Raw genomic sequence first — 27,291 nt, forward strand, 5'->3', positions numbered from 1 at the left:
CAATGAGTTATTTTAGCACCCGAGGTGGAGGATCCATGGAGCCATCCTCAGTACCTGGGGCCAATGCGCTCAAAACAATCAAGCCATAGCTGCGGGAGGGGAAGAGAGAGAAAGAGAGAGAAGGGGGACTGAGGAGGGATGGAGAAGCAGATGGTTGCTTCTCCTGTGTGCCCTGACTGAGAATCCAACCGGGACATCCACACACCAGGCCTACACTCTACCACTGAGCCAACTGGCCAGGGCCCATTGCAGCATTATTTACCATAGCCAACACATGAAGACAACCTCAGTGTCCATTATATAGATATACACACTCACACATCCACACCCCATAATAAAATATTATTCAGCCATAAAAAAACATTTGTGACAGTGTGGATGGATCTGCGGGTATTATGCTCAGTGAGATAAGTCAGACAGAGGAAGACAAGTACTGTATAATCTCACTTATATGTAAAATCTTTAAAAAAATAAAATAAATAAACTGAACTCATACAGAAAACAGATCGGCTGTCACCAGAGGTGGGGAGTGGAGGCGGGGAGTGGGTAAAGGTGGTCAAAAGGTCAAAACTTCCTGTTAAAAGGTAAAAATGTTTCAGTTATGTGTAATGTACAGCATGGCAATTATATTGAACAAAAGTATATTTTAAAAGTCCCTAAGAGTACTGTATTTTTCGTTCTATAAGACGCACTTTTTTCCCCCAAAAGTGGAAGGGAAAATGCCCATGCATCTTATGGAGCGAATGTTCATTTTTATTTATTTCTTTTAGCTGCTGTGGGTTCCTGGACTAAAAGAGTATTTGAACATTAAAGTCTCTTCTCATTTGTTAATAACAGTGCTGATGGTTGGTAATATTTCTATTGAGTTTACATTGTTGAAATATTATTGTGGTATATTTTATTAAATATTTTAACACCTCATTTGGTTCGGAATATTATTTTTCTTATTTTCCTCCTTAAAGCCCTAGGTGTGAAAAAAAAGAAACCCTAGGTGTGTCTTATGGTCAGGTGCATCTTATGGAGCGAAAAATACGGTAAATCTTAAAAGCGCTCATCACAAGAAAAAGAACTGTAACTATGGGAGGTGAGGGACGTCAACTAAACTTACTGTGTTGATCATTTCACAACATATACATATATCAAATCACTTTTTATACACCTGGGACTAATACAATGTCATCTCAATAAAATTGGGGGGCGGAGACGACAACATTAAACCAAGAAAAAAAGTTAAAAAAAAACAAACAATTAAGAAAAAATTCTTTTCACCCTTGAATCTTAGGCACATTTGGTCAAGGGAAGATAAACAAAAAGCAAGGCGTCTATTGCTGAGTCATTTTCAGGAATAATCTTCTGAGAATCCTGGTTCTTTCCACCCTCCATTTATTTTTTTCATGCTAAGTCAACATTCTGAATTTACATACTTTCTTTTCCTCCCACCAGCACTGTCAGGGAATTTCCTTCCTCAAACTTGCCCAAGTCAAAATGCAGTTCCATTTTTAATTTCTTGAGGAATCTCCATACTGTTTTCCACAGTGGCTGCACCAGTCTGCATTCCCACCAGCAGTGCAGGAGGGTTCCCTTTTCTCCACATCCTCGCCAGCACCTATCCTGTGTTGTTTTGTTAATGAGCACCACTCTGACTGATGTGAGGTGATATCTCATTGAGGTTTTAATTTGCATTTCTCTAATGATTAGTGATGTTGAGCATTTTTTCATATGCCTCTTGGCCATCTGTATGTCCTCTTTGGAGACATCCCACTTTTAGGAATATATCCCAAGAACTCCACATCACTGATTCAAAAAAAGAAATGCGCCTGACCAGGGGGTGGCGCAGTGGCTAGAGCGTCAGACTGGGATGCGGAAGACCCAGGTTCGGGACTCCGAGGTTGCCAGCTTGAGCTCAGGCTCATCTGGTTGGAGCAAAAGCTCACTGGCTTGAGCCCAAGGTCGCCGGCTCAAGCAAGGGGTTACTCGGTCTGCTGAAGGCCTGCGATCAAGGCACATATGAGAAAACAATCAATGAACAGCTAAGGTGTGGCTACATGCAACAAAAAACTAATGATTAATGCTTCTCATCTCTTCGTTCCTGTCTGTCTGTCGCTGTCTATCCCTCTCTCTGACTCTCTGTCTCTGTAAAAAAAAAAAAAAAAAAAATGCACTCCCATGTTTATGGCAGCATTGTTTACAATAGCCGAGATCCGGAAATAGCCCAAGTGTCCATCAGTGGACGAGTGGATTAAAAAACTGTGGTATATATACACAATGGAATACTATGGGGCCATGAAAAAGAAGGAAATCTTACCTTTTGCAACAACATGGATGGACCTGGAAACTATTACGTTAAGTGAAATAAGGCAGACAGAGAAAGAAAAATATCATATGCCCTCACTCATTTGAGGAATCCAATAGCAATGTGAACTGAGGAACGGAATAGAGACAGAGGCAGGATCAAAGGAACCAGAGGAAAGCAGACAGAGGGAAAGGGGATGATAGGATGGGATAATCCTGGAGGGAAGGGGGAAGGGCATTGTGGGGAGGGGGCAAGGGGAATGTTGAGGAGAACACGGAGGAGGGGGGTATTTGGGGGGACACTAGAATCTCTGTAAACACAATAAATTAAAATCAATAATAATAAAAAAAACTTGCCCAAGTCAACATATCCTTTAGGATCTTAATCTGCAAACTGCATAGGCCCCCAGGTTAATCCTGGCAGTATCAATCAAAAGGCCCTCGACTGAGAGGGAGTTGTATTTAAGATGCACCTTTATCACAATGGAGTGCATGCTCTCTCATCAAACATGCCTTTTGAAAGGAAGTGATTCGCCTGACCAGGCAGTGGCACAGTGGATAGAGCATCGGACTGGGATGCGGAGGACCCAGGTTTGAGACCCCGAGGTCGCCAGCTTGAGTGAGGACTCATCTGGCTTGAGCAAAGCTCACCAACTTGGACCCAAAGTCTCTGGCTAGAGCAAGGGGTTACTCGGTCTGCTGAAGGCCCACGGTGAAGGCACATATGAGAAAGCAATCAATGAACTAAGGTGTCGCAACGAAAAACTAACGATTGATGCTTCTCATCTTTCTCTGTTCCTGTCTGTCTGTCCCTGTCTATCCCTCTCTCTGACTCTCTCTCTGTCTCTGTAAAAAAACCAACACTTTCTTGTTACTTGAAAAGAGAATAAAAAGAGAGAAAACTAAAAGACTGAGAGGGTTAAACCTTAGGAAAGTGGATTTCTCAAAAGAGGAAACTTCTCAAGGAAAAAAACAGCCTAGATAGAAACTAGAGAGGACATACCAAAAAGTAACCATCCCACCCACCAGCTCGGGAAAGGGAGCTTTCTGTGAACTTCCAATAAAGACAATTTACTTCTTCCTCAGGAAGAACCGCCGGAGTCAGTGCTCGCTCTTGCCCTCACATTTGTAATTCTTCCCAAGGTAACAGCTCAAGTTGGTTTGCTCATGGCATGCTGAAATGAATTACAGGATATCAAACAAGGAAACTGTCAAGATATATTTATGGGAACAATGACAAGGCAAACACTTTGCTCTCAGGAAAGTTACTGATTTTATTTCTGGGTTTTGTGAAAATGTAATCCCATCATGGAAGCCTTTAAGTCACGGGTCCCCAAACTACGGCCCTCGGGCCGCATGCGGCCCCCTGAGGCCATTTATCCAGCCCCCACCGCACTTCCGGAAGGGGCACCTCTTTCATTGGTGGTCAGTGAGAGGAGCATAGTCCCCATTGAAATACTGGTCAGTTTGTTGATTTAAATTTACTTGTTCTTTATTTTAAATATTGTATTTGTTCCCGTTTTGTTTTTTTACTTTAAAATAAGATATGTGCAGTGTGCATAGGGATTTGTTCATAGTTTTTCTTTATAGTCCGGCCCTCCAATGGTCTGAGTGACAGTGAACTGGCCCCCTGTGTAAAAAGTTTGGGGACCCCTGCTTTAAGTGAACCAAGAGTTCATTATCTGACCATCTAAGTTTTCTTCTGAAAGTCTGCCCTTTGCGGCTTAAAAATTGAGAGGTGTATCATGATGTTGAGTGATTAGGAGAATAAAGTGATTAGCATATCAGACAGTATGCACCATCCCCTACTGAAAAATTCATATCCACACTCACCCCTGCCCCTTTTATCCATTGTGCTTTCTGATGCTAGAACTCTGTGAGTTGTCACATGCTTTTTTCTCCCAAAGATTTCCTCATTGTAGCATTGAGGTTAACTCATTCCCACAGGTTCCGACAGACTGCTTCAATGCAAGGGCCACTTCTGCCTTTACTGCTCATATAATCTTGGGTCGGTATTAACCTCTCTGGGCTCCCACCTCACTGAGAATGAGGAAAATTACCACCTGTCTTCTAAGGTTGTTGTTAGAATTACATGTGTTAAAGCACTGAATTTTTTCATGGGTATGTCACATAGAAAATGTTCAATACATGCTATGAAAAACAAAATGAACACAGTCATAAAATATAAGGAAATGTCACAGAATCTCTATCATGTGGCAAATGTCACATGCAACCATGCATGCAGCATGGTTTGCCTGGTTTCACCATATAGGGCAGGGGTCGGGAAACTTTTTGGCTGAGAGAGCCATGAACGCCACATATTTTAAAATGTAATTCTGTGAGAGCCATACAATGACCTGTGTACCTTACGCATTATCCAATAAAAATTTGGTGTTGTCCCGGAGGACAGCTGTGATTGGCTCCAGCCACCTGCAACCATGAACATGAGCAGTAGGAAATGAATGGATTGTAATACATGAGAATGTTTTATATTTTTAATGTTATTATTTTTTATTAAAGATTTGTCTGCAAGCCACATCTGGCCTGACCAGGCGGTGGCGCAGTGGGTAGAGCATCGGACTGGGATGCGGAAGACCCAGGTTCGAGACCCCAAGGTCTCCAGCTTGAGTGTGGGCTCGTCTGGTTTGAGCAAGGCTCACCAGCTTGGACCCAAGGTTGCTGGCTCAAGCAAGGGGTTACTCCATCTGCTCAAGGCCCTCAGTCAAGGCACATATGAGAAAGCAATCAATGAACAACTAAGGTGTCGCAACAAAAAAACTAATAATTGATGCTTCTCATCTCTCCGTTCCTGTCTGTCTGTCCCTATCTATCCCTCTCTCTGACTCACTCTCTGTCTCTGTAAAATAAATAAATAAATAAATAAGAGCCACATCTGGCTCAATAGCCATAGGTTCCTGACCCCTGTTATAGGGCAATAAGGGCAGGAAAGTGAGCTCTTTCTTTCCCCACTCTTCTATCTGTCTGTCTGTCTATCTATCTATCTATCTCCATCTTTCTCTGCGCCTTAGAGGACTGGTTTGTCCCCTGATAATCAGCAACCCCTTAGGCAGCAAAATGCACTAGCCCAGACCCGATTGTGGTCACAATGTCTAGACCTCTGGCAGGTTAAAGATAACATCTTGACCTAAGTTATGTTTCAGCTCCTGAACCCTAATGTAGAATGACCCCCTGGTTACTTTGCCATGAAATCAGAGGGACACCTGAACCTACTTCAGAACTGCCCTCAAGACCTAAAGAAATGAACAAGCGTCGGCGAGGATGTGGAGAAAAGGGCACCTTCGAGCACTCTTTCCACAGTGGTGCAGCCTCTGTAGAAAGCAGTATAGAGTTATCTCAAAAAATAAAAAACGGGCCTGACCAGGCGGTGGCGCAGTGGATAGAGCGTCGGACTGGGATGCGGAAGGCTCAGGTTCGAGACCCCGAGGTCACCAGCTTGAGCGCAGGCTCATCTGGTTTGAGCAAAAGCTCACCAGCTTGAAACCAAAGTCGCTGGCTCCAGCAAGGGGTTACTTGGTCTGCTGAAGGCCCGCGGTCCAGGCACATGAGAAAGCAATCAATGAACAACTAAGGTGTTGCAACACACAATGAAAAACTAATGATTGATGCTTCTCATCTCTCTCCGTTCCTGTCTATCCCTCTCTCTGACTCACTCTCTGTCTCTGTAAAAAAATAAAATAAAAATAAAAAAAATAAAATAAAAAACGGAACTGCCTTATGACCAGTGATTCCACTTCTGGGAATATATCCAAACAAACCTGAAATATTAATTCGAAAGAATATAAGCATCCCTATGTTCATTGCAGCATTGTTTACAATAGCCAGGATTTGGAAGCAGCCCAAGTGCCCATCAATAGATGAGTTGATAAAAAAGCTGCGTCAGATTTACACAGTGTAATACTGCTCAGCCATAAAAAAGAAGGAAATCTTATCCTTTGCGACATATGAATGGACCTGGAGATTATTATGCTATGTAAAATAAGCTAGTCAGAGAAAGACAAGTACCATATGATCTCACTTGTATGTAGAATCTAATGAACAAAATAAACAAACAAAACAGAAATAGACTCATAGATACAGAAGACAGACTGACAGCTGTCAGAGGGAAGGGGCGGATGTTGAGGGGCTGGATGGAAAAGATGAAGGGATTAAGCCAAGAAAAAACCTCACAGACACAGACAACAGTGTGGTGATTACCAGAGAAGGGGGGGAGGGAGAAGGAGGTAAAGGGGGAATAGATGGTGGTGGAGGAGACTTGACTTGGGGTGTGAACACACAGTACATTATACAGAAAATGTATTATAGAATGGTACACTTGAAACCTGTATAATTTTATTAACCACTGTCACCAAATTCAATAAAAATTTTTTTTACAAAGACCTGAAGAAATAATTCATTACCTTTACCTCACCTCCAACCAATCAGCTCCCAGCATGACCTGAACCCCTAACCCACGGCATCTTGTGATTTTGCCCTGTATAATCTGTAACCCACATGTCATGAGGGAGTCGGTTTGGTTAGAGCACAAGCTCTGTCTCCATATTGGCTAATTCAACATTGAACTATTTATTTCTTCCTAGAAAAGGGGTGAGGGTGAGGGCGTAGGAAAAGAAAATGAAGCCAGACGTGTTTAGTTCACAAAGTGCCTTCCATTCAGCCCTACACGCTTGGTTCAGGGAGGCTACAAATTTGGCTCTCACCATTCTAGCTTCCCATGCAAACAAGGTCACTATTCACTGTGGATGTGTAACATCCAAAAACGGGAACCCATTGGCCCTGAGACCTGAGAGAACACCCAGACCCCACAGGCTGTCCTGAAGACACTGTGCGACAGAAAGGAGGTGCCTTGCCCTCCCCTCACAACACAGCACTGAGTTTCCTAGAGAACTCCCCCTCCACTGACAGACGGCATCCCCGTGTGCAGTGTAGAAAAGGCGACTCCATGCGGCCCGTGAGGGGCGGGTCAGACAGAGGACTCTGCGACAATAGCCCACCTGCGAGTGGACAGAAAGCAGATGGTACGGGTGGAGGCCTGAGGTTACGTATTACCCACGAAGATCAATAGGGGGCAGCACGCCTGGCTGCTGCTTGTGTGTGAACATTATTACATCAGCCTCTGGCTACCAGTGAAAGCTGGCGCTTTCTTGTAAAAACAAGCATCACACAAGACCAACCCACTTCTGGTGGGGAAAAGAGTTTGAGGAGTACCCCTGGGTTGAACAGAAAGTCATCCTAGAGTAACGTCCTTTCTGCTGTCACAGGAGACAACAGTGACGGAGAGAGCAGGACTGCCCCAGTGTTAGCCTGGCAGCGACGAGCCCGTGGGGACCGTGCTGGCTGCCAAGTACACGCTGCTGGTTACGGCAGCGATCTCATCCAAGCCTTGCACTAACCCTGGGAGGTGAGTGCTCTTATAATTAGTAGTAATTTTAAACACAACAAATGTTTTTAAAATATTATACATTGTATTCATAAATAAACAAGTACCATGCTTTCCTGAAAGGGGCCTCAGGATGAACAAGTTATTCACAAATTAGAATAAATCAAGTAGTGGTTTTTGTAAACGTTTGGCACAGAGACTATATTGAGCAGACTCTGCAGTAGTCGTCGTGTAAGTTAGTTCGCGCCAACGGGGCCACATTTTGGCTTGGCACCTAATTAACTGAGGAACCCTGAGCAAATTATTTCAGTTCCACATACCTATATCCTCATCTGTGAAAGGAAGAGATCAGGTCCCATTGTTTGAATAGAACACCAGAGATTCAAACTGAAGAATCAGTACACACACACACAAACACATACAGAGAGAGATTTTCATACTCTTAGTGAAATCACCACAATGGCTGAAGTATTTCTCCCAACACTTCAATCACATCAATAAAAACAGAGAGACCCTGGCCAGGAAGCTCAGTTGGTTAGAGCATCATCTCAATAGGATAAAGTTGTGGATTGAATTCCCAGTCAGGGCATATGTCAAGAATCAACGACTAAATGCATAAATAAGTGGAACAACAAATTGATGTCTCTCTCTAAAATCAATTTTTTTAAAAAAAAAGGAACATGGAGCAATGCAAAGCTCAGAGCATCGCTCAGAGCACACTGTCATCATGCACACATGGACCCCATCACTCCCAAGTAAGTATCAGAAAGGACTGACTTTCACACAATAATATTTGTTTCTAAAAAGCAAAGTATTCCAATCTTTATAAACTCATCAACCATTTGATAGCTTTGCTGGCACAAGCATGGCTTTTGTGTTCTTGCTTCTCTGCTCCAGACACACATATTCCATCACCCCCAAAACCAATGAAATTGTAGGTTATACCTGAAAGTTGGCGACAATGCCCATTCCGAAGCATCCCACCAATCCCAGAACTAAGGACACCAAGTTAAAAACAGGAGTGCTGAAATAGCTGGTTTGATTCTGCTTTTCCACTATTTTGTATCTTGTGTACATTGTGGCTGCACCTGAAAAAGAAAGGTTTGGTAGTAAATTTTCATTATTGGACTGTTTAGAATGAAAAACATAGAAAACAGCTTTGCATTGTTTTTTGTTGGTTTGGTTTTTTTTACACAGACAGAGACAGAGTCAGAGAGAGGGATAGATAGGGACAAACAGACAGGAACGGAGAGAGAGATGAGAAGCTTCAATCATCAGTTTTTTTATTGCAACACCTTAGTTGTTCATTGATTGCTTTCTCATATATGCCTTGACCGCAGGCCTTCAGCAGACCAAGTAACCCCTTGCTCAAGCCAGTGACCTTGGGTCCAAGCTGGTGAGCTTTTTGCTCAAGCCAGATGAGCCCGCGCTCAAGCTGTCGACCTCGGGGTCTCAAACCTGGATCTTAAAAAAAAAAAAAAAAAAAAAAAAACCTGGGTCTTCCGCATCCTAGTCCGATGCTCTATCCACTGCACCACTGCCTGGTCAGGCTGCATTTCTTTTCTTAAAGTTTGTATTTTCAGTGTCCTAATTGCCTTAGTCTTCCCATCTGCCCACCCCTGTCCTTCTTCACCCTATCTTGCTTTCCCCCCAACATGATGGACACACACACACACACACACACACACACACACACCTTCTTGGATACTGTCCTTTTCATATAAATGCTATTGTGCACATATTATTGTGACTTGCTTTTTTTTTTTTCTTTTAAAAATGTACCATGGAGGCCTGACCTGTGGTGGTGCAGTGGATAAAGCGTCGACCTGGAAATGCTGAGATCGCCGGTTCGAAACCGTGGGCTTGCCTGGTCAAGGCACATATGGGAGTTGATGCTTCCAGCTCCTCCCCCCTTCTCTCTCTCTGTCTCTCTCTCCTCTCTCTCCCTCTCTGTCTCTCTCTCTCCTCTCTAAAAATGAATAAATAAATAAAATAAAATAAAATAAAATAAAAAATATGTACCATGGAGACCTTGTCATGTCAGTACAAATAGGTCTCTCACATCATTTTTAGGGGTCCCATTATGATACATAATGAGATACCACATTTATTTCATATTAGTTTTTCAAGTAGAGCAAAATTCTAGTTGCAAAAGTTATTCTTTTAGCCTGACCAGGCGGTGGCACAGGGGATAGAGCATTGGCCTGTGACGCTGAGGACCCAGGTTTGAAACTCTGAATTTGCCAGCTTGAGCATGGGCCCAAATGGCTTGAGCATCACGTTGCCAGCTTGAACGTGGGATCATAGACATGACCCCATGGTCACTAGCTTGAGCCCAAAGGTCGCTGGCTTGAAGCCCAAGGTCGCTAGTTTAAACCCAAGGTCGCTGGCTTGAGCAAGGGGTCACTGGCTCTGCTGGAGCCCTCTGGTCAAGAGACACATGAGAAAGTAGTCAATGAACTAAAGTGCCACAACTACAAATTGATTCTTCTCAACTCTCTCCCTTCCTGTATATCTGTCCCTGTCTGTCCTTCTTTCTGTCTCTCGCTCCTTCGCTAAATAAAAAAAAAAAGAAAGAAAGAAAGCTATACTTTTAAAAAATGATGCATAACAAGAAGAAACCCTGAAACTAAACTATGGACTTTGGGAGACTATGATGGGTCAGTGTGGGTTCATCAACAAATGTAGCACTCTGGCGGGGGACATTGTTGATATTGCGGGAGGCAGGGAGAGGGGCAGGGGCTATACAGGATATTTCTACCTTTGGATTAATTGGGCTGCGAGCCTAAAACAGTAGTAAAAAATAAAGTCTGTTAAAAATAACAATAAAAAACTTTACATACACTGTAAATAACATGAGATTGTAACTTTTCCATTTATTTATAATAATTACTGTGAACTTACCAAGAAATGCGGAGAAGTTTATCATAAATCCAAAAATCCCACTCTCCGGAGGTGTTGTTCCTGTATCACTGAGAAAGAGAAGAAACATACGAATTATTAAAAGGAACTCAGTTCATACTTCTGAGGAGGCAGGTCATTGGCAGGTTTTGTAATGTGTTTCTTCTGGATGTTTAGACACTTTGAATTCCATAGATTTGGCCTGATTTTGCTCAAAAGTGTTTTCATTTTGGCTCTGAAAAAAAATTTTTTTTTTTTTGTATTTTTCTGAAGCTGGAAACGGGGAGAGACAGTCAGACAGACTCCCGCATGCGCCCGACCGGGATCCACCCGGCACGCCCACCAGGGGCGAAGCTCTGCCCACTAGGGGGCGATGCTCTGCCCCTCCGGGGCGTCGCTCTGTTGCGATCAGAGCCACTCTAGTGCCTGGGGCAGAGGCCAAGGAGCCATCCCCAGCGCCCGGGCCATCTTTGCTCCAATGGAGCCTCGCTGCGGGAGGGGAAGAGAGAAACAGAGAGGAAGGAGAGGGGGAGGGGTGGAGAAGCAGATGGGCGCTTCTCCTGTGTGCCCTGGCTGGGAATCGAACCCGGGACTTCTGCACGCCAGGCCGACGCTCTACCACTGAGCCAACCGGCCAGGGCCTGAAAATTTTTTTTAATTCATTAAGTTCTACCACTTTTTTAAATTGTAAAATACTAGCAAATGTTTAAAGTGAATGGTTGTGATGTTTCCGAAATCATGAGTTCAATAAACTTGACTGATATGTGTCCCTTCTTAGTAAAGAACTGAGTGTGACTATTGGGAGGGGGGAATGGTCTAAAATCACATTTGAAAAGTCTATCATTGGGATATTAAATACACATAAACATATTCAACTTTTTAACAATATGATTTATGCATAAGTTTACAGTGCTGAAAATATCATCATGAAAAGCTGGGAAATATTATTGATACCTATCAGAACTTTATGAAAATAATAGTATATGTTGTGATAAATTATTTTAACAAAAAAATAATTTCTATAAGACATTTTTCAGGTGAAGTCTACCAATTCAGTAATTAAATGAACAGGTAAGTCGTGTTTGACAGGTTCTGTTTTCTATTGATCAATGCCAAGGTTTAAATTTTTACATTTTCAAGCTGCCTGCAAAAAGCAACAATTGAAAACTGATGGCAGCCCTGGCCTGGTAGCACAGTTGGTTAGAGCACTGTCCTGATATGCCAAGGTTATGGGTTTGATTCCCGACCAGGGCACGTACAAGAGTCAACCAGTTAATGCATAAATATAAATGCATAAATAAGTGGAACAACAAATCAAAGTTTCTCTCTCTCCCTCCCCCCTTCTCTCTCTGTAAAATCAATTAAAAAAAAAAAAAAGAAAGAAAGAAAGAAAACCAAACTGCCCTGGCCGGATAACTTGATTGGTTAAAGCATTGTCCTGAAGCACAGAAGTTGTGGGTTTGATCCCTGGTCAGGGCACATACAGAAATAGATCGATGTTCTTGTCTCTCTCTCTCCCCCTCCCTCCCTCTCTAAAATCAATAAATCAAAATTTTTAAAATATTAAAAAAAAATAAAACCAATGGCAGAAATCTCCCGACATGAAACAACTCATGCCCATCTTGAGTGTTCTCACGTTTTAAAACAAGTCCGAAATTTAAGTATTAAAGGACTGATCACGTTGAAAAGACACACTTCAAATTGTTTGAAGAACTGCACACGAACCTTGCGTGTGCGGAAAGCAGAGGCCTTCGCAAACACTCCATCTTTGAAGAGCAGAGCTTGCACTGCAGCTGGTACTCGGCGTCTCAGCCTTGCCCGAGCTCCAGGTCCCAGCCCCTCTGGAGTCCCAACTCCGCCACCTCCACCACCCCACAGGCATGCAGGGAGCCCGGGTGCTGCTGCTGTTGGGCCTGAGGCTATGGCTCTCCCTGGACACTGTCCCAGCTGAGCAGGAAGACCCAGCCTTCTGGAACTGCCAGGCAGCCAGGCCCTGGATACCATCAAGAAGCCACAGCCCACTCAGATGGCTGCCAAGAACCTCATTATCTTTGTGGGGGATGGGATGGGGGTGTCCAGAGTGACAGCAGCTTGGATCCTAAAGGGACATATGAATGGCAAGCTGGGACTTGAGACACCCCCACCCCCGATATGGACCAATTCCCATATGTGGCTCTGGCCAAGACATACAACGTGGACAGACATGTGCCAGACAGCGGAGGCATGGCCACCGCCTACCAGTGTGGGGCCGACACCAACTACCAGACCTTTGGGGTGAGCGCAGCAGCCCGATTTAACCAGTGCAACACAATGCATGGCGATGAGGTCACCTCCGTGATGAACCGGGCCAAGAAAGCAGGGAAGTCAGAGGGGGCGGTGACCACAATGAGGGGGTGGTGACCACAATGGGGGTGCAGCATTCCTTGTCAGCCAGCACCTACGTACACACGGTGAACCGGACTCTTACTCAGATGCGAACCTGCCGGCCCAGGTGCTGCAGGAGGGCTGCCGGGACATTGCCGGGCAGCTCATCTCCAACACGGACTGCGATGTGACCCTGGGGGGGGGGGGGCACAAGTATATGTTTCCCAAGGAGACCCCAGACTGAGTACCCTGGTGATGCCAGGCAGAGTGGAGTCAAGATCGAAAGGCAGAACCTGATTCACGAGTGGCAGGCCGAGCACCAGGGTGCCCAGGATGAGGAACCGACTCGCACTCACTGGGGCGTCCCAGGTGTGTCACCCCTCTGTGACACACCTCATGGGTCTCTTTGACCGGGGGTATGAAGATGAGGCCTACCATGATCCTGATGGAGATGACACAGGTGGCCTTGTGCCTGCTGGGCAGGAACCCCTGTGGTTTCTACCTCTTCGTAGAGGGGGCCACGTTGTCCATGGCCATCATGAGAGTAGAGCTTACCTGGTGCTGACTGAGACTCAGTTTTGAAGAAGCCATGGACAAGGCCAGCCAGCGCACAAGCGAGGAGGACACACTGACCCTTGTCACTGCTGACCACTCCCACGTCTTCACTTTCAATGACGACTCACTGCGTGGCAGCTCCGCTTTCGGGCTGGCCCCTGGCAAAGCATCAGACCACAAGGCCTACACCTCCCTCCTTTATGGCGTTGGCCCCGGGCTCCTGGCCCAATGTCAGTGACAGTCAGAGCAGGGACCCCGAGTATCAACAGCAGGTGGCCATGCCCCTGCTGTCAGAGACCCATGCCGGTGAGGATGTGGCCGTGCTTGTGCGCCACCCACAGGCGCACTTGGTGCATGGTGTGCAGGAGCAGAATTCGTGGCATACCTCAGGGCCTCCACAGCCTGCCCGGAGCCCTACACTGAGTGCGGCCTGATGCTCCCCGCCCGCCGCATCAACACTGCACACCCCGCCCGTCTGCAGGCCCACTGCTGGGCTATGCTAGCCATGGCACTGCTTCTGCTGCTGCTGGGAACCATTGCACCCTGACCACCCCACCCTACTTCCAGTACCCCTACCCCATTGCTGAATTGCCTCCCCAACCTGTGGTTGAACCACACCCTCGTGCTAAGCCTCCAGACCCAGGACCCACCATGGGTCCCTACATCCTGACTACTACCTGCTGTCATAAATGAACCTCAGCTGGTGCAGGGCTGCACCCAGCCCTCCCCAAGGGGCCCAGGCCATGGGGTGCCCTGGATGCCGAGGCGTGGCTTTCCTGCCTCCTGCTCTGGACTCCTCCCCAACCTCAGCAGCCAGGCACTAGGCCCCTGGGAGCCCCTCGGGGTGGGGGTTTCCTGTCACCCTGCAACCAGCCCTGCAGGCACCTCACTGGCCCAAGAAGCTGCTGGGGTCCAATGCCCCTGTGGTCTGCCTGAGCCTGGTACCATTGCACAGAGGAACTGATAGAGACACAGAAAGGAGAGGCCTGTCGCAAGTCACTCAGCTACTGCCATGGTCACTCCCAATGCCCATGCTGGCTGGGTGAGCCAAGAACCTTCAGGAAGCTCTGGGTGCAGGGCAGACAGCCCCAGAGCAGTCCTTGCCCCCACCCTGAGGTCATATAGGTGCTGGGCATAGATTTGTAGACTAATTTCCTGCCTACATCAAGCCTCTAATCAGGAAGGGACACAGGAATAATCAAATAAATTGTTACACAATATAAAAAATATAAATATTAGAAGAGTATAAAGAGGTTAATATTCCCCCTTACAATAAATGCCTCTATTCCTAATTTTCTTTTCTTTTTTCTTAGTGTGCATGTGAGAGAGAGAGAAAGACAGACAGGAAGGGTGAAAGATGAAAAGCATTAACTTGTTGTTGTAGCACTTTAGGAGTTCACTGATTGCTTTCTCATATGTGCCTTGACCAGGGGCTCCAGCAGAGCCAGTGACCCCTTGCTCAAGCCAGTGACCTTGCGCTCAAGCCAGCAGCCTTTGGGCTCAAGTCAGTGACCATGGTGTCATGTCTATGATCCCACACTCAAGCCATCGACCCCGTGCTCAAGCTGGTGAGCCCATTCCCAAGCCAGATGAGCCTGCACTCAAGCTGGAAACCTTGGGTTTTCAAACCTGGGTCCTCAGCTTCCCAGGTCGATGCTCCATCCAGTGTACCACCGCCTGGTCAGGTTATTCCCAATTTTTATCTCAGCATCACTTGCATCGTTAAGAATCTGAAGTGTTTAGAATTTAACATTACTATTTTTTCCTAAAAAGTTACCATTTTTCTCACTAAAGGGATGTTGAGGTGGAGAAGGCTGGCTGAGGCAGACACCTTTCTGAGCACAACAAAAATGGTGGGAAAGGCTTAGTCTCAAAACCAAGCCCCAGGCTACAAGGATGCTGCCTGCCCACAGCCCACCCCCAACACACATTAATATAATCATGCCCATCCCAAACAAGAAAGGCAACCAATACCATCACCTGGATGACGGGCTTCCATGTGGGCAGCGCCATCTTTAACAAAGTGAGCATAATATACTTTATCTGCCCAACAAGTGGATACATTTTATAGTTATATATGGGGCCAGATTTTTAAAAAAATAAAAAAGATGGTTGCATTTAATCAAATGATCACATTAACCCTTTGAGTAGTATGAACAGTCATGTATGTCCTTGTGCCTCCTGACCATACAGAGTACAATCGTGGGGTGGTGTACTCTCATGAGGAATCCCATTATGCCTCAGATAAGTGACTTTGTGTCAGAGACTTCCTTGTTTGTATATTGGATTAAAGGTGTTGGTTTCTACACTAAAAAGTGGGGCAGACTGGGAGCTTGCTCTCTCAGTTCCTGAGATTAGCATTAGAAGAGAGTGCAGAGAAAGGAGAGCAGAGAAAGACCACGTGGAGGAGACAGGAGAAGCAGCCAAGATGGAGGAATGCTGAAGGAGAAGCCAGTTTGTGCAGAGAGAAGGAGATGGGGAACTGAGATGAATAAGGCTAGTGAACTAGAAACCTTTGATTCTAGGAAACTCAGATAAGTAAGTAGCTTTGTGCCTGACCAGGCAGTGGTGCAGTGGATAGAGCGTTGGACTGGGATGTGGAAGACCCAGGTTCAAGACCCTGAGGTCACCAGCTTGAGCAAGGGCTCATCTGGTTTGAGCAAAAGCTCACCAGCTTGAGCCCAAGGTCGCTGGCTCAAGCAAGGGGTCACTCGCTCTGCTGTAGCCCCCAGGTCAAAGCACATATGAGAAAGCAATCAATGAACAATTAAGTTGTTTGATTGATGCTTTTCATCTCTCCGTTCCTGTCTATCCCTCTCTCTGACTCTCTCTCTTCTCTATAAAAAAAAAAAAAAGTCTGACCTGTGGTGGCGCAGTGGATAAAGCGTCGACCTGGAAATGCTGAGGTCGCCGGTTCAAAACCCTAGGCTTGCCTGGTCAAGGCATATATGGGAGTTGATGCTTCCAGCTCCTCCCCCCCTTCTGTCTCTCCTCTCTGTCTCTCCCTCTCCTCTCTAAAATGAATAAATAAATAAAAAATTAAAGAAGAACAACAACAACAACAAAAAAAATCAGTAGCTTTATGAGCACTGAATGAGTGGGTTTTGGAGCCCAGTGTGTGTTTTTACTTGCCCACCGGGTGCAAGCTAGGATTAAAGGTAATGGCCCACCAGTTCTTGGCTCCGTTGTTTCACTACCGTCTGCCCGAATCTAATGTGAACCTGCATGGGCCAGGCGGCTGTGATAGTGGCCGTGGCTACTGGCTTTACACCACTCATCAACAAATATCCATGGGACACCTACTATGTGTTAGACAATCTGAGACAAAAATTACTCACACTGTCAGGTAAGAATGGTTAGTTTTTATTTATTTTCATTACAATGACAAAATGATAGCTCTTAACAACATTTGATGAAATTTTGCTCAAGAATATTTCAAGGCCTTGGCCAGTTGGCACAATGATAGAGTGTCAGCCCAGCGTGTGGATGTTTTGGGTTCAATTCCTGGTCAGAGCACACAGGAAAAGCACCCATCTACTTCTCCACCCCTTCCCCTCTTGTCTCTCTCTCTCTCTCTCTCTCCTCCTGCAGCCATAGTTCAATTAGAGCAAGTTGGCTTTAGGTGCTAAAGATGGCTTTATAGCCTCTGCCTCAGGCGCTAATATATGGCTCTGGCTGCAACAGAGCAAGGGTCCCAAATGGGCAGAGTATCACCCCCTAGTGGGCTTGCCAGGTGAATTTGGTTGGGGCGCATGCAGGAGTCTGTCCTGCCTCCCCTCCTCTCACTAAATTAAAAAAAATCAGTAAAGGTTTCAGAGCTACACTTTCCATACTATAGCTTCTTATAATAAAAAACAAATTTAAACTGCCTGACCAGGTGGTAGCGCAGTGGATGGAGCGTCGGACTGGGATGCAGAGGACCCAGGTTCAAGAACCCGAGGTTGCCAGCTTGAGCACGAGCTCATCTGGCTTGAGCAAAAAGCTTACTAGCTTGGACCCAAGGTCGCTGGCTCAAGCAAGGGGTTACTCGTTCTGCTAAAGGCCTGCAGTCAAGGCACATATGAGAAAGCAATCAATGAACAACTAAGATGTCCCAACGAAAAACTGATGATTGATGCTTCTCATCTCTTTCTGTTCCTGTCTGTCCTTATCTATCCCTCTCTCTGACTGTAAAGCCAGTTGCCGCGGCCACCATCACAGCAGCCTAGCCCATGCAGGTTCGCATTGGATTCGGACAGTCAGTAAAGAAACAACGGAGCCAAAAACTGATGGGCCATCATCTTTAATCCTAGCTTGCACCCGGTGGGCAAGTAAAACACACACTGGGCTCCAAAACCACTCACATTCAGTGCTCACAAAGCTACTGACTTATCCGAGTTTCCTAGAATCAAAGGTTTCTAGCTCACCAGACTTATTCACCTCTGTTCCCCATCTCCTTCCTTCTCCCTGCTCAAACTCTGCACAAACTGGCTTCTCACTCAACACTCCGCCATCTTGGCTGCCTCTCCTGGCCTCCTCCACATGGCCTCTCTCCTCTCCTCTCTGCTCTCTCCTCTAATGCTAATAATCCCAGGAACCGAGAGAGCAAGCTCCCGTTCTGCCCCCATTTTATAGTGTAGAAATCAAAACCTTTAAACCAATATACAAAATAGGGGAAGTCTCTAATACAAAGTCACTTATCCAAGGCATGATGGGATTGTACCACCCCACATCAAAAAGGGTGGGAAAGGCTTAGTCCTAAAACCAAACCCCAGGCTACAAGGATCCTGCCTGCCCACAGCCCACCCCCAACACACATTAACATCACCTGGGCATCAGCTTCCACGTGGGCAGCACCATCTTTAACAAAGTGAGCATAATATATTTTATCTGCCCAACAACGAGCAACTAAAAACGTGTTAATATGTTACATCATGGGGGGGGGGGGGAATGCATCATATCTTCTGCCTGATGTTGGAACCCAGATGAGCATAACACTGTAAAGCCAGAAGCCACGGCCAGGGCCACCATCACAGCCGCCCGGCCCATGCAGGTTCACATTGGATTCGGACAGTCGGTAAAGAAACCATGGAGCCAAAAACTGGTGGGCCATAGTCTTTAATCTAGCTTGCACCCGGCGGGCAAGTAAAAATACACACTGGGCTCCAAAACCCAGTCACATTCAGTGCTCACAAAGCTACTGACTTATCCGAGTTTCCTAGAATCAAAGGTTTCTAGCTCACTAGCCTTATTCTCCTCAGTTCCCCATCTCCTTCCTTATCCCAGATACAAACTCTGTACAAACTGGCATCTCACTCAGCACTCCGCCATCTTGGCTGCTTCTCCTGGCCTCCTCCACGTGGCCTTTCTCTGCTCTCTCTGCTCTCTCTTCTAATGATAATCTCAGGAACCCAGAGAGCAAACTCTCGTTCCATCCCCATTTTATAGTGTAGAAATCCAAACCCTTAATCCAATATACATAATAGGGAAGTTTCTAATACAAAGTCACTTCTCTGAGGCATGATAGGATTGTACCACCTTACACCAAAAAGGGTAGGAAAGGCTTAATCCCAAAACCAAGCCCCAGGCTACAAGGATTCTGCCTGCCTTTAGCCCACCCCAACACACATTAATACCACCTGGGCAATGGCCTCTTTAACAAAGTGAGCATAATATATTTTATCTGCCCAACAAACACCAAAGAGATACTGTGTGGCCAGGGGCCACCGTCATCATGACCATTCACATGCAGGTTCCCATTAAATTCGGGCAGACAGTGAAGAAACAGTGGAGTCAAAAAATGGTGAGCCATTCCTTTATTCTAGCCTCACACCGGCCGGCGAGTAAACACACACAGGGCTCCAAAACTCTGACACAGTGTCTGGTTCCACAATCAGGAGAATCTTCTCCGGTTTTTCCTAGAATCAAAGGCCCACACCAGTCTCAGTCACCTCTGGTTCCCCCTCTGCACACCTTCTCCTTTCTCCTCTCTGCACAAACTGGCTTCTCCAGCACCCTGCCATCTTGGCCTCCTTCTTCCTTCCTTTCTTCTTCTCTTTTTCTTTTTAAAACTTTTTGGCGCAAAACCCCTCCTCCACCAAACGTTAGCATAACAACGGCCCCTCCCAAGCAGAAAGGTTATCCGCAATTTGCAATCAACTGCCCTGCTCTGAGGGCAAGCACACACGGGGCTGCCCAGAACCATTTTTAACAATAAAAGTGAGCAAACTCGCCCTGGCCGGTTGGCTCAGCGGTAGAGCGTCGGCCTAGCGTGCGGAGGACCCGGGTTCGATTCTCGGCCAGGGCACACAGGAGAAGTGCCCATTTGCTTCTCCACCCCTCCGCCGCACTTTCCTCTCTGTCTCTCTCTTCCCCTCCCGCAGCCAAGGCTCCATTGGAGCAAAGATGGCCCGGGCGCTGGGGATGGCTCTGTGGCCTCTGCCTCAGGCGCTAGAGTGGCTCTGGTCGCAACATGGCGACACCCAGGATGGGCAGAGCATCGCCCCCTGGTGGGCAGAGCGTCGCCCCATGGTGGGCGTGCCGGGTGGATCCCGGTCGGGCGCATGTGGGAGTCTGTCTGACTGTCTCTCCCCGTTTCCAGCTTCAGAAAAATGAAAAAAAAAAAAAGTGAGCAAACTCAAAAAAATAAAAAATTTTAAACTCATTTGCCCAACATACACCAAGGAACCCTATGGAAAAACAGAAGCCTCTCTCTGTTTTATTTTTATAAGCTCAAACTAAATGATCTCATTGGGCAAAGGCACAGATCTCTTTGGCTGGCATTGCTATACTTCAGTACTAGATTCAAGAAACTGGAGAATGAGAGGCAAAATCAGTTGCCTCCCAACCCAGCAGAAGTAGTCTCTCACCCCACCCCACCCCCAACTCCTCCCACTGATTCTATACTATGTGGTTTAGGCAATATGGTTCTAGCTCTGCCCCCAGCCCCATCTACCTCCTCACTTGTCACCTTGCAAATGAGCACTTCCTCAAAATTAAACCGGGTATAGGAACTAATTGTTCATTTACATGTGGCTTAAAAGCCGTTGAGGCAGTCATGTGTTCACAGTAGTTTCTAGGGCAGGTTGTGCCTAGGAAATCAGTTTTTCATCTATATTTCCTTTATTCCCATTTCTACAAGTTAAGTTCATCATAAAAAATTCCCAAGTTATTTACCTAACATTCTTCTCCAAAATAATTTATGATGTTAAGCCAGTGCAAAATCACTTGATGCTCAAAGGGATGAAAACAATATAAAGAGGACATGTATAACAATATAAGCTTGGTCAAATGCTGTTCTTTAAATCACTGGACATGTTTGATTCCATCACTCCTGAACCTGGAGTCACGGCTTATTAGCGGAGACTGAAATGACAAGATGCAAAATTATCTGCACGCCCAGACTGAGGCTTTGTGGTTGCCCTAAAAATCCTAGGCCCTCTGAATTCACTCACAAATTTTTAAAAGATTGTTAAGCACTACCTAAGTATTGTGAAAACTGTGCCAGTTGATGGGGCTACAAAACGAAAAGATAATTTACTACCTTCAAGCAGCCTAATATCTAACAAAAAACTCAAGACAATTGTGTAGGCATGAAGAATGTACCTGTAAGTTGAAAATAAAACAGAAAAGGGGCCCTGGCCGGTTGGCTCAGTGGTAGAGCGTCGGCCTGGCGTGCAGGAGTCCTGGGTACGATTCCCGGCCAGGGCACACAGAACCACCCATCTGCTTCTCCACCCCCCCCCCTTCCTCTCTGTCTCTCTCTTCCCCTCCCGCAGCCAAGGCTCCATTGGAGCAAAGATGGCCCGGGCGCTGGGGATGGCTCCTTGGCCTCTGCCCCAGGCACTAGAGTGGCTCTGGTTGCAACAGAGCGACCCCCCGGAGGGGCAGAGCTTCGCCCCCTTGTGGGTAGAGCATCGCCCCCTGGTGGGCGTGCCGGATGGATCCTGGTTGGGCGCATGCGGGAGTCTGTTTGCCTGTCTCTCCCTGTTTCCGGCTTCAGAAAAATATAGGAAAAAAAAACCAAAACAAACAGAAAAGGCTGCTTTTTAGTGGCACTTATATTCTTGTGGGGGCAAGAAAAAGTCTCAGAGTGAGCAATGCTGTGAAGAAAAGAAAAGCTGGATAAGAAGACAGAGGGTGATAGGAGAGCCAGCTGCCTGAGACAGCGTATTCTGGAAAGGGTACTTAAACAGAGATCTGAATGAAGAAAAATATTTGGGCCCGGAAAATTATAAACAGCGAACAGCCAAGTCAAAAGCCTACAGGTGGCCATAGATTAGAGGAACTGCAAGGCAGGGGGTATGGCTGGAGGGCAGTGAGCAAGGATGTGTGCTTGCAAATAAGGGTCACAGACAGTCCCATGGGTTGTGGTTACAGTAAGGACTCTGAATGTTATTCTAAGCACAGTGGGCAGCTGTTGAGGGCCGAGAGCAGAGAAGTAGGAAGTTGATGTTTTTTTAAAGGATGTCACAAAAAGACTATAAAGGGGCAAGTGCAGACCTGGGAGACCATTAGGGAATGCCATCTCATTATCTGATCCAGATGGGGTGGGGTAACTTGACTGAATGATACACAAGCAAGCCTGAGGCAGCACCCCTTTTTTACTATTTTTGCCTCTGAAGTAAACAGCCATTCTGAAGTGTTTATTATATCCATTTCTATTACACACAAATCCCAGCATAGTGCTACATATAAGACAATGTCTAAAAATGCCTTAATTGGATTTGAGTAAGAATTTGTCAGGTGATGACAGTGGCTGGACCAAAGTGATAACGAAGAAGGAGGTGATAAGAAGTCCAGTTAGATACATTTTTGAGGGGAGTCTCTAGAAACCACCCTGCTCGGACTACAGCTGTTATTACAAAAGAAAAATAATGAACATTCATTCCTTCACAGCTTACACTCAGCCAGGCACGTCTTTACAGCATTAAAGAAAAAAGTTATTATCGCCATCTTAAAGACCAGGAAACTGAAGTCCTTAGAACAGTAACTTGCAGGCCCTGGCCGGTTGGCTCAGTGGTAGATCATCGGCCTGGCGTGCAGGAGTCCCGGGTTCGATTCCCGGCCAGGGCACACAGGAGAAGCGCCTATCTACTTCTCCACCCCTCCCCCTCTCCTTCCTCTCTGTCTCTCTCTTCCCCTCCCGCAGCCAAGGCTCCATTGGAGCAAAGTTGGCTGGGCGCTGAGGATGGCTTTGTGGCCCCTGCCTCAGGCGCTAGAATGGCTCTGGTTGCAACAGAGCAACACCCCAATTGGGCAGAGCATCGCCTCCTGGTGGGCATGCTGGGTGGATCCCGGTTGGGTGCATGCGGGAGTCTGTCTGACTGCCTCCCGTTTCCAACTTCAGAAAAATACAATCAATCAATAAATAAATAAATAAATAAATAAGAAAAGTGACTTGCAGCCTGGTTTGTGGATGTCCGGATTCAGTTCCCAGTCAGGGCAAACAGGAGAAGTGCTCATCTGCTTCTCCAACCCTCTCCCATTTCTCTCTCTCTCTCTCTCTCTCTCTCTCTCTTTTTCTCCTGCAGCCATGGCTCAATTGGAGTGAGTTGGCCCCAAGCACTGAGGATGGCTTCATGGTCTCCACCTTAGGTGCTAAGAAGAGCTCAGTTGCTGAGCACCAGAGAGACACTCCAGATGGGCAGAGCATATCTCTTAGCGGTCTTACCGGGTAGATCCCGGGTCAGGGCACATGAGAGAGTCTGTCTCTGCTTCCCCTCCTCTCACTGAATTAAAAAAAAAAGAAAGAGAGAGAGAAAAAAGTAACTTATTTAAGGTCACATCAATAGTTAATAGGGAAGCCAGGCCATGCATCCAGAGCTCATTTCAATGGCTACAGCTTAGAAACTCTTCTCTGCTGTGCTATATTACATTTATTTTTTTTAATATTTTTATTTATTGATTTCAGAGAGAGCAGATGGGAGGTAGAGAGAAAGACAGAAACCTCTATCTGTTTCTTTTATTTTTTTTTATTTTTTACAGAGACAGAGAGTGAGTCAGAGAGAGGGATAGACAGGGACAGACAGACAGGAATGGAGAGAGATGAGAAGCATCAATCATTAGTTTTTCATTGCGCGTTGCAACACCTTAGTTGTTCACTGATTGCTTTCTCATATATGCCTTGACCGCAGGCCTTCAGCAGACCGAGTAACCCCTTGCTTGAGCCAGCGACCTTGGGTTCAAGCTGGTGGGCTTTTTGCTCAAACCAGATGAGCCCGCGCTCAAGCTGGTGACCTCGAGGTCTTGAACCTGGGTCCTCTGCATCCCAATCTGACGCTCTATCCACTGCGCCACCACCTGGTCAGGCTCTATCTGTTTCTGTATGTGCCCTGAATAGGGATCGAACCAGCAACCTTTGCATATCAGAACGATGCTTCAACCAGCGAAGCTATCTGGCCAGGGCAATATTTTACATTTATTTTTATGATAATATATTTCCATATGAGTTTAAAGTATTGTATATCTACAACCAGGTTGTCATAAGCTATTCCTCCAAAGCCATTAGTATATTGTCTTTGGCATGCAGTAACTCTATAATGCACGTTCTTGATGGAGTGAAATGCAATTACTGTCAGGCAAAGAGGATGATTAAGTGGAACAATCTTTTGAGCCCTTATATTTAAAAGCTGTCAGTTCTGCATCAGTGAAGACTTTTGAGCAATGCTCCAGTGGCTTTTTAAAAGTAAGAATAACAAAAAAAAATGTTAACAATTTAATTTAGTGGACGGCAAGTTTTAGAAATTTTAATGTCATCAGGTGGCAAAGAAGAATTAAGACTGAACAGAGGAGAAATCACATATTTACTGTTGGCTCAGAAGACAAACACTACACCCATCACCTCAATTAATTTTCAAGCTGTAAAAGTTTGGGATCCTCAATTTTGTCATTATACTTTTCTTAGAATTAAGTCCTTTGAGTCATGTTTTCTTGAAGACAATATTAAACTATAAATTACCATTTAAAAGAATGACACATTTCTTAGCTAAAAGTTTTTAATGGCACACCTGCCCTTTCGTCCTTATGACATTGTGGCTTAGAAACACCATGAGGCCTGACCTGCGGTGGTGCAGTGGGTAAAAGCATTGACCTGGAACGCTGAGGTTGCCGATTCAAAACCTTGGGCTTGCCTGGTCAAGGCATGTATGGGAGTTGATGCTTTCTGCTCCTCCCCTCCTTCTCTCTCTTGGCCTCTCTCTCTGTCCCCTCTCTCTAAAATGAATAAATAAAATCTTAAAAAAGAAAATAACATTTAAAAAAAAACCTACAAACAAACAGAAACACCATGAAGTAATAATCACTGCACTGTAAGGACCAAGTTGCCATTAACATAATGTCAGAATACATGACTCTATGCACACACCTCATTCTCTGATAATTAGTTATCCCAGATCTCATACATATGGTTGAACAAGAAAGCAAATGTCACCATTGCCTGAAATTTAATGTAGTTAGTAATCAGAAAGTTGGTTTGAGCAGGAAGTCATTAGAAATTGTATGGATATGTACACACCACAAACATAGAAACGTATATTAACTTGCCTACCTGTTGATGTAGACCAAGGCTGTTATATGAGTACAAATCCACTATATGTGTTTCTGATATATAATCCACACCTACTCTGAATCATCTCATTTCCAATTTTGGTTTCTTTTTTTAAAAATTGAATAGAGAGCCTGACCATGCGGTGGCGCAGTGGATAGAGCATCAGACTGGGATGCGGAAGATCCAGGTTCGAGACTCCGAGGTCGCCAGCTTGAGCGCAGGCTCATCTGGTTTGAGTAAAAGCTCACTAGCTTGGACCCAAGGTCACTGGCTCGAGCAAGGGGTTACTCAGTCTGCTGAAGGCCCATGGTCAAGGCATATATGAAAAAGCAATCAATGAACAATTAAGGTGTCACATCAAAAAACTGATGATTGATGCTTCTCATCTCTATCCGTTCCTGTCTGTCTGTCCCTATCTATCCCTTTCTCTGTCTCTGAAAAATAAATAAATAAATAAAATGCTATAAAAAATGAAATAGAGAGAGAGAGAGAGAGAGACGGAAAGACTGATCTGTTTCTATATGTGCCTGAACCAGGAATGGAACCGACAACCTTTGAGTATCAGGACGATATTCTAACCAACCGAGCTATCCCGCCAGAGCCAATTTTGGTTTCTTTAAAGTGGAAACCAGTGCCTGGTCAAGGCACATATGAGAGTTGATGCTTCCAGCTCTTCCCCTGTTCTCTCTCTCTCTCTAATAGAAATGAATAGAAATAAATCTTTTAAAAAAAGCTTTTGTAAATCTTCACATTTGTCACAAATACTACTAAACTGACAACAATTTTTTATTTGTCTCTTATATATCCTTCCTAAACATTCAACATTCTTAGAAACTATAACTCTCCTTTTGCATTTACAGACCCACAGTTTATGTATATTGAGTTAAATTAAAATAAAAAAAACCATAACTGGCATAAACACTTTTGGGAACAAACAGAGCTGGCCTTTGATAAATGCACAAAATAACAGGTGAAAGAAACAAGCAGCTCAGACTGTCCATCACCAGGAGATGTTTTCAGGGTTCCCTAGCTCTAGTCAGTGTATTTTTTACAGAATGAGGTTATCAATTAAATCAGCAAAATCATGAAATTGAGGTTGGTTTAAAAAAGCTTCTGTTATACGCACAAATGAACAAATCGCTTATAAAATTAGCCTCAAACTAATGTCCTTTCCTACTTAATACTACCATCTATCCAGACCATGTGGACTTATCCCTTGCTAATTCTAATAGCAGTTGCTTACAGAAAATTTATTATGTTCTTGGACCAGGGTGTTAATGAGTTCTAAGTGGGTTCATGTGTTAATTCATGAGGGAGGTGCTATTAATAACACATAGGGAAGCAGAGAGAAGTCAAGTAATTTGTCCAAAGACCTAGAGCTGTTCACATGGTAAACTCGTGTTTCAACCAAAGTGCTCTAAAGTTGTTCCTTTATCCAACACACTACAGTCCCTCTCAGTATAATTACCAGATGTTGTAAATTCTCAAAATGGTGAAGTTGCCTGACCTGTGGTGGCGCTGTGGATAAAGCGTTGACCTGGAAATGCTGAGGTTGCTGGTTCGAAACCCTGGGCTTGCCTGGTCAAGGCACATATGGGAGTTGATGCTTCCTGCTCCTCCCCCTCTTTTCTCTCCCCCTCTCTCTCTCCTTTCTAAAATGAATAAATTAAAAAAAAATGGTGAAGTTTACTAGGTGGCCCAGTTTTCTGCCACCAATCACTGAACAGGCTTGTGGTTATGAGGAGTAAGAGGGAGAGCGACCAGAGAACACAATCCAGCAAACAACACTTGTGCAGAAAGTGTGAGTAGGCTACTAAAAAGTAACCAGAGTGCAGAATTGCCAAAACTTTAAAAGTAAAGGAATTCAGAATATTCTGGAAGCATGAGAAGCAGTCAAAGTAGAGAATATAAAAGAGAGAAGCTTATCATCTGGGAGAAACTGATAAATAAATAGTCAAGTTGATTACAAAGTGAAGTTGTTAATCTTATAAAATATGGAGAATTTCATGAAGTCAGTAGAAATGGTGTTGGGAGACGAGCTGGAATCACAACCAAAGTTAATCAACAGTGAACGCTGACAAGATTAATAAAATCAGCATTAGTAAAATAGTCCTACATGTAGTAAATTATCTTAGCATTCAGCCAATATTCACTAAGCATTTTCTATGTGTTTGGCTGGCACTGTCATAAATGCTAGAGACGCAGCCTGACCAGGTGGTGGCGCAGTAGATAGAGCGTCGGACTGGGATGCAGA

General features: G+C 45.2%; 1 protein-coding gene and 1 pseudogene across 1 annotated transcript in view; one reads left to right on the forward strand and one right to left on the reverse strand.

Moving 5' to 3' along the window:
* DRAM1 (DNA damage regulated autophagy modulator 1) overlaps positions 1-27,291 on the reverse strand; it is a 53,705-nt gene that overhangs the window by 18,105 nt on the left and 8,309 nt on the right. Inside the window, exons 2-3 of the mRNA XM_066356547.1 lie at positions 10,595-10,662; positions 8,636-8,778 (exon numbers count right to left, since the gene is read on the reverse strand). Coding sequence (XP_066212644.1) covers positions 8,636-8,778; positions 10,595-10,662 — 211 coding nt within the window. The remainder of the gene's footprint in view (positions 1-8,635; positions 8,779-10,594; positions 10,663-27,291) is intronic.
* On the forward strand, positions 12,472-14,057 carry LOC136378594 (intestinal-type alkaline phosphatase pseudogene; annotated as a pseudogene).

Source organism: Saccopteryx leptura, chromosome 1 (genome assembly GCF_036850995.1).
Source record: "Saccopteryx leptura isolate mSacLep1 chromosome 1, mSacLep1_pri_phased_curated, whole genome shotgun sequence".
Classification (NCBI taxonomy): domain Eukaryota; kingdom Metazoa; phylum Chordata; class Mammalia; order Chiroptera; family Emballonuridae; genus Saccopteryx; species Saccopteryx leptura.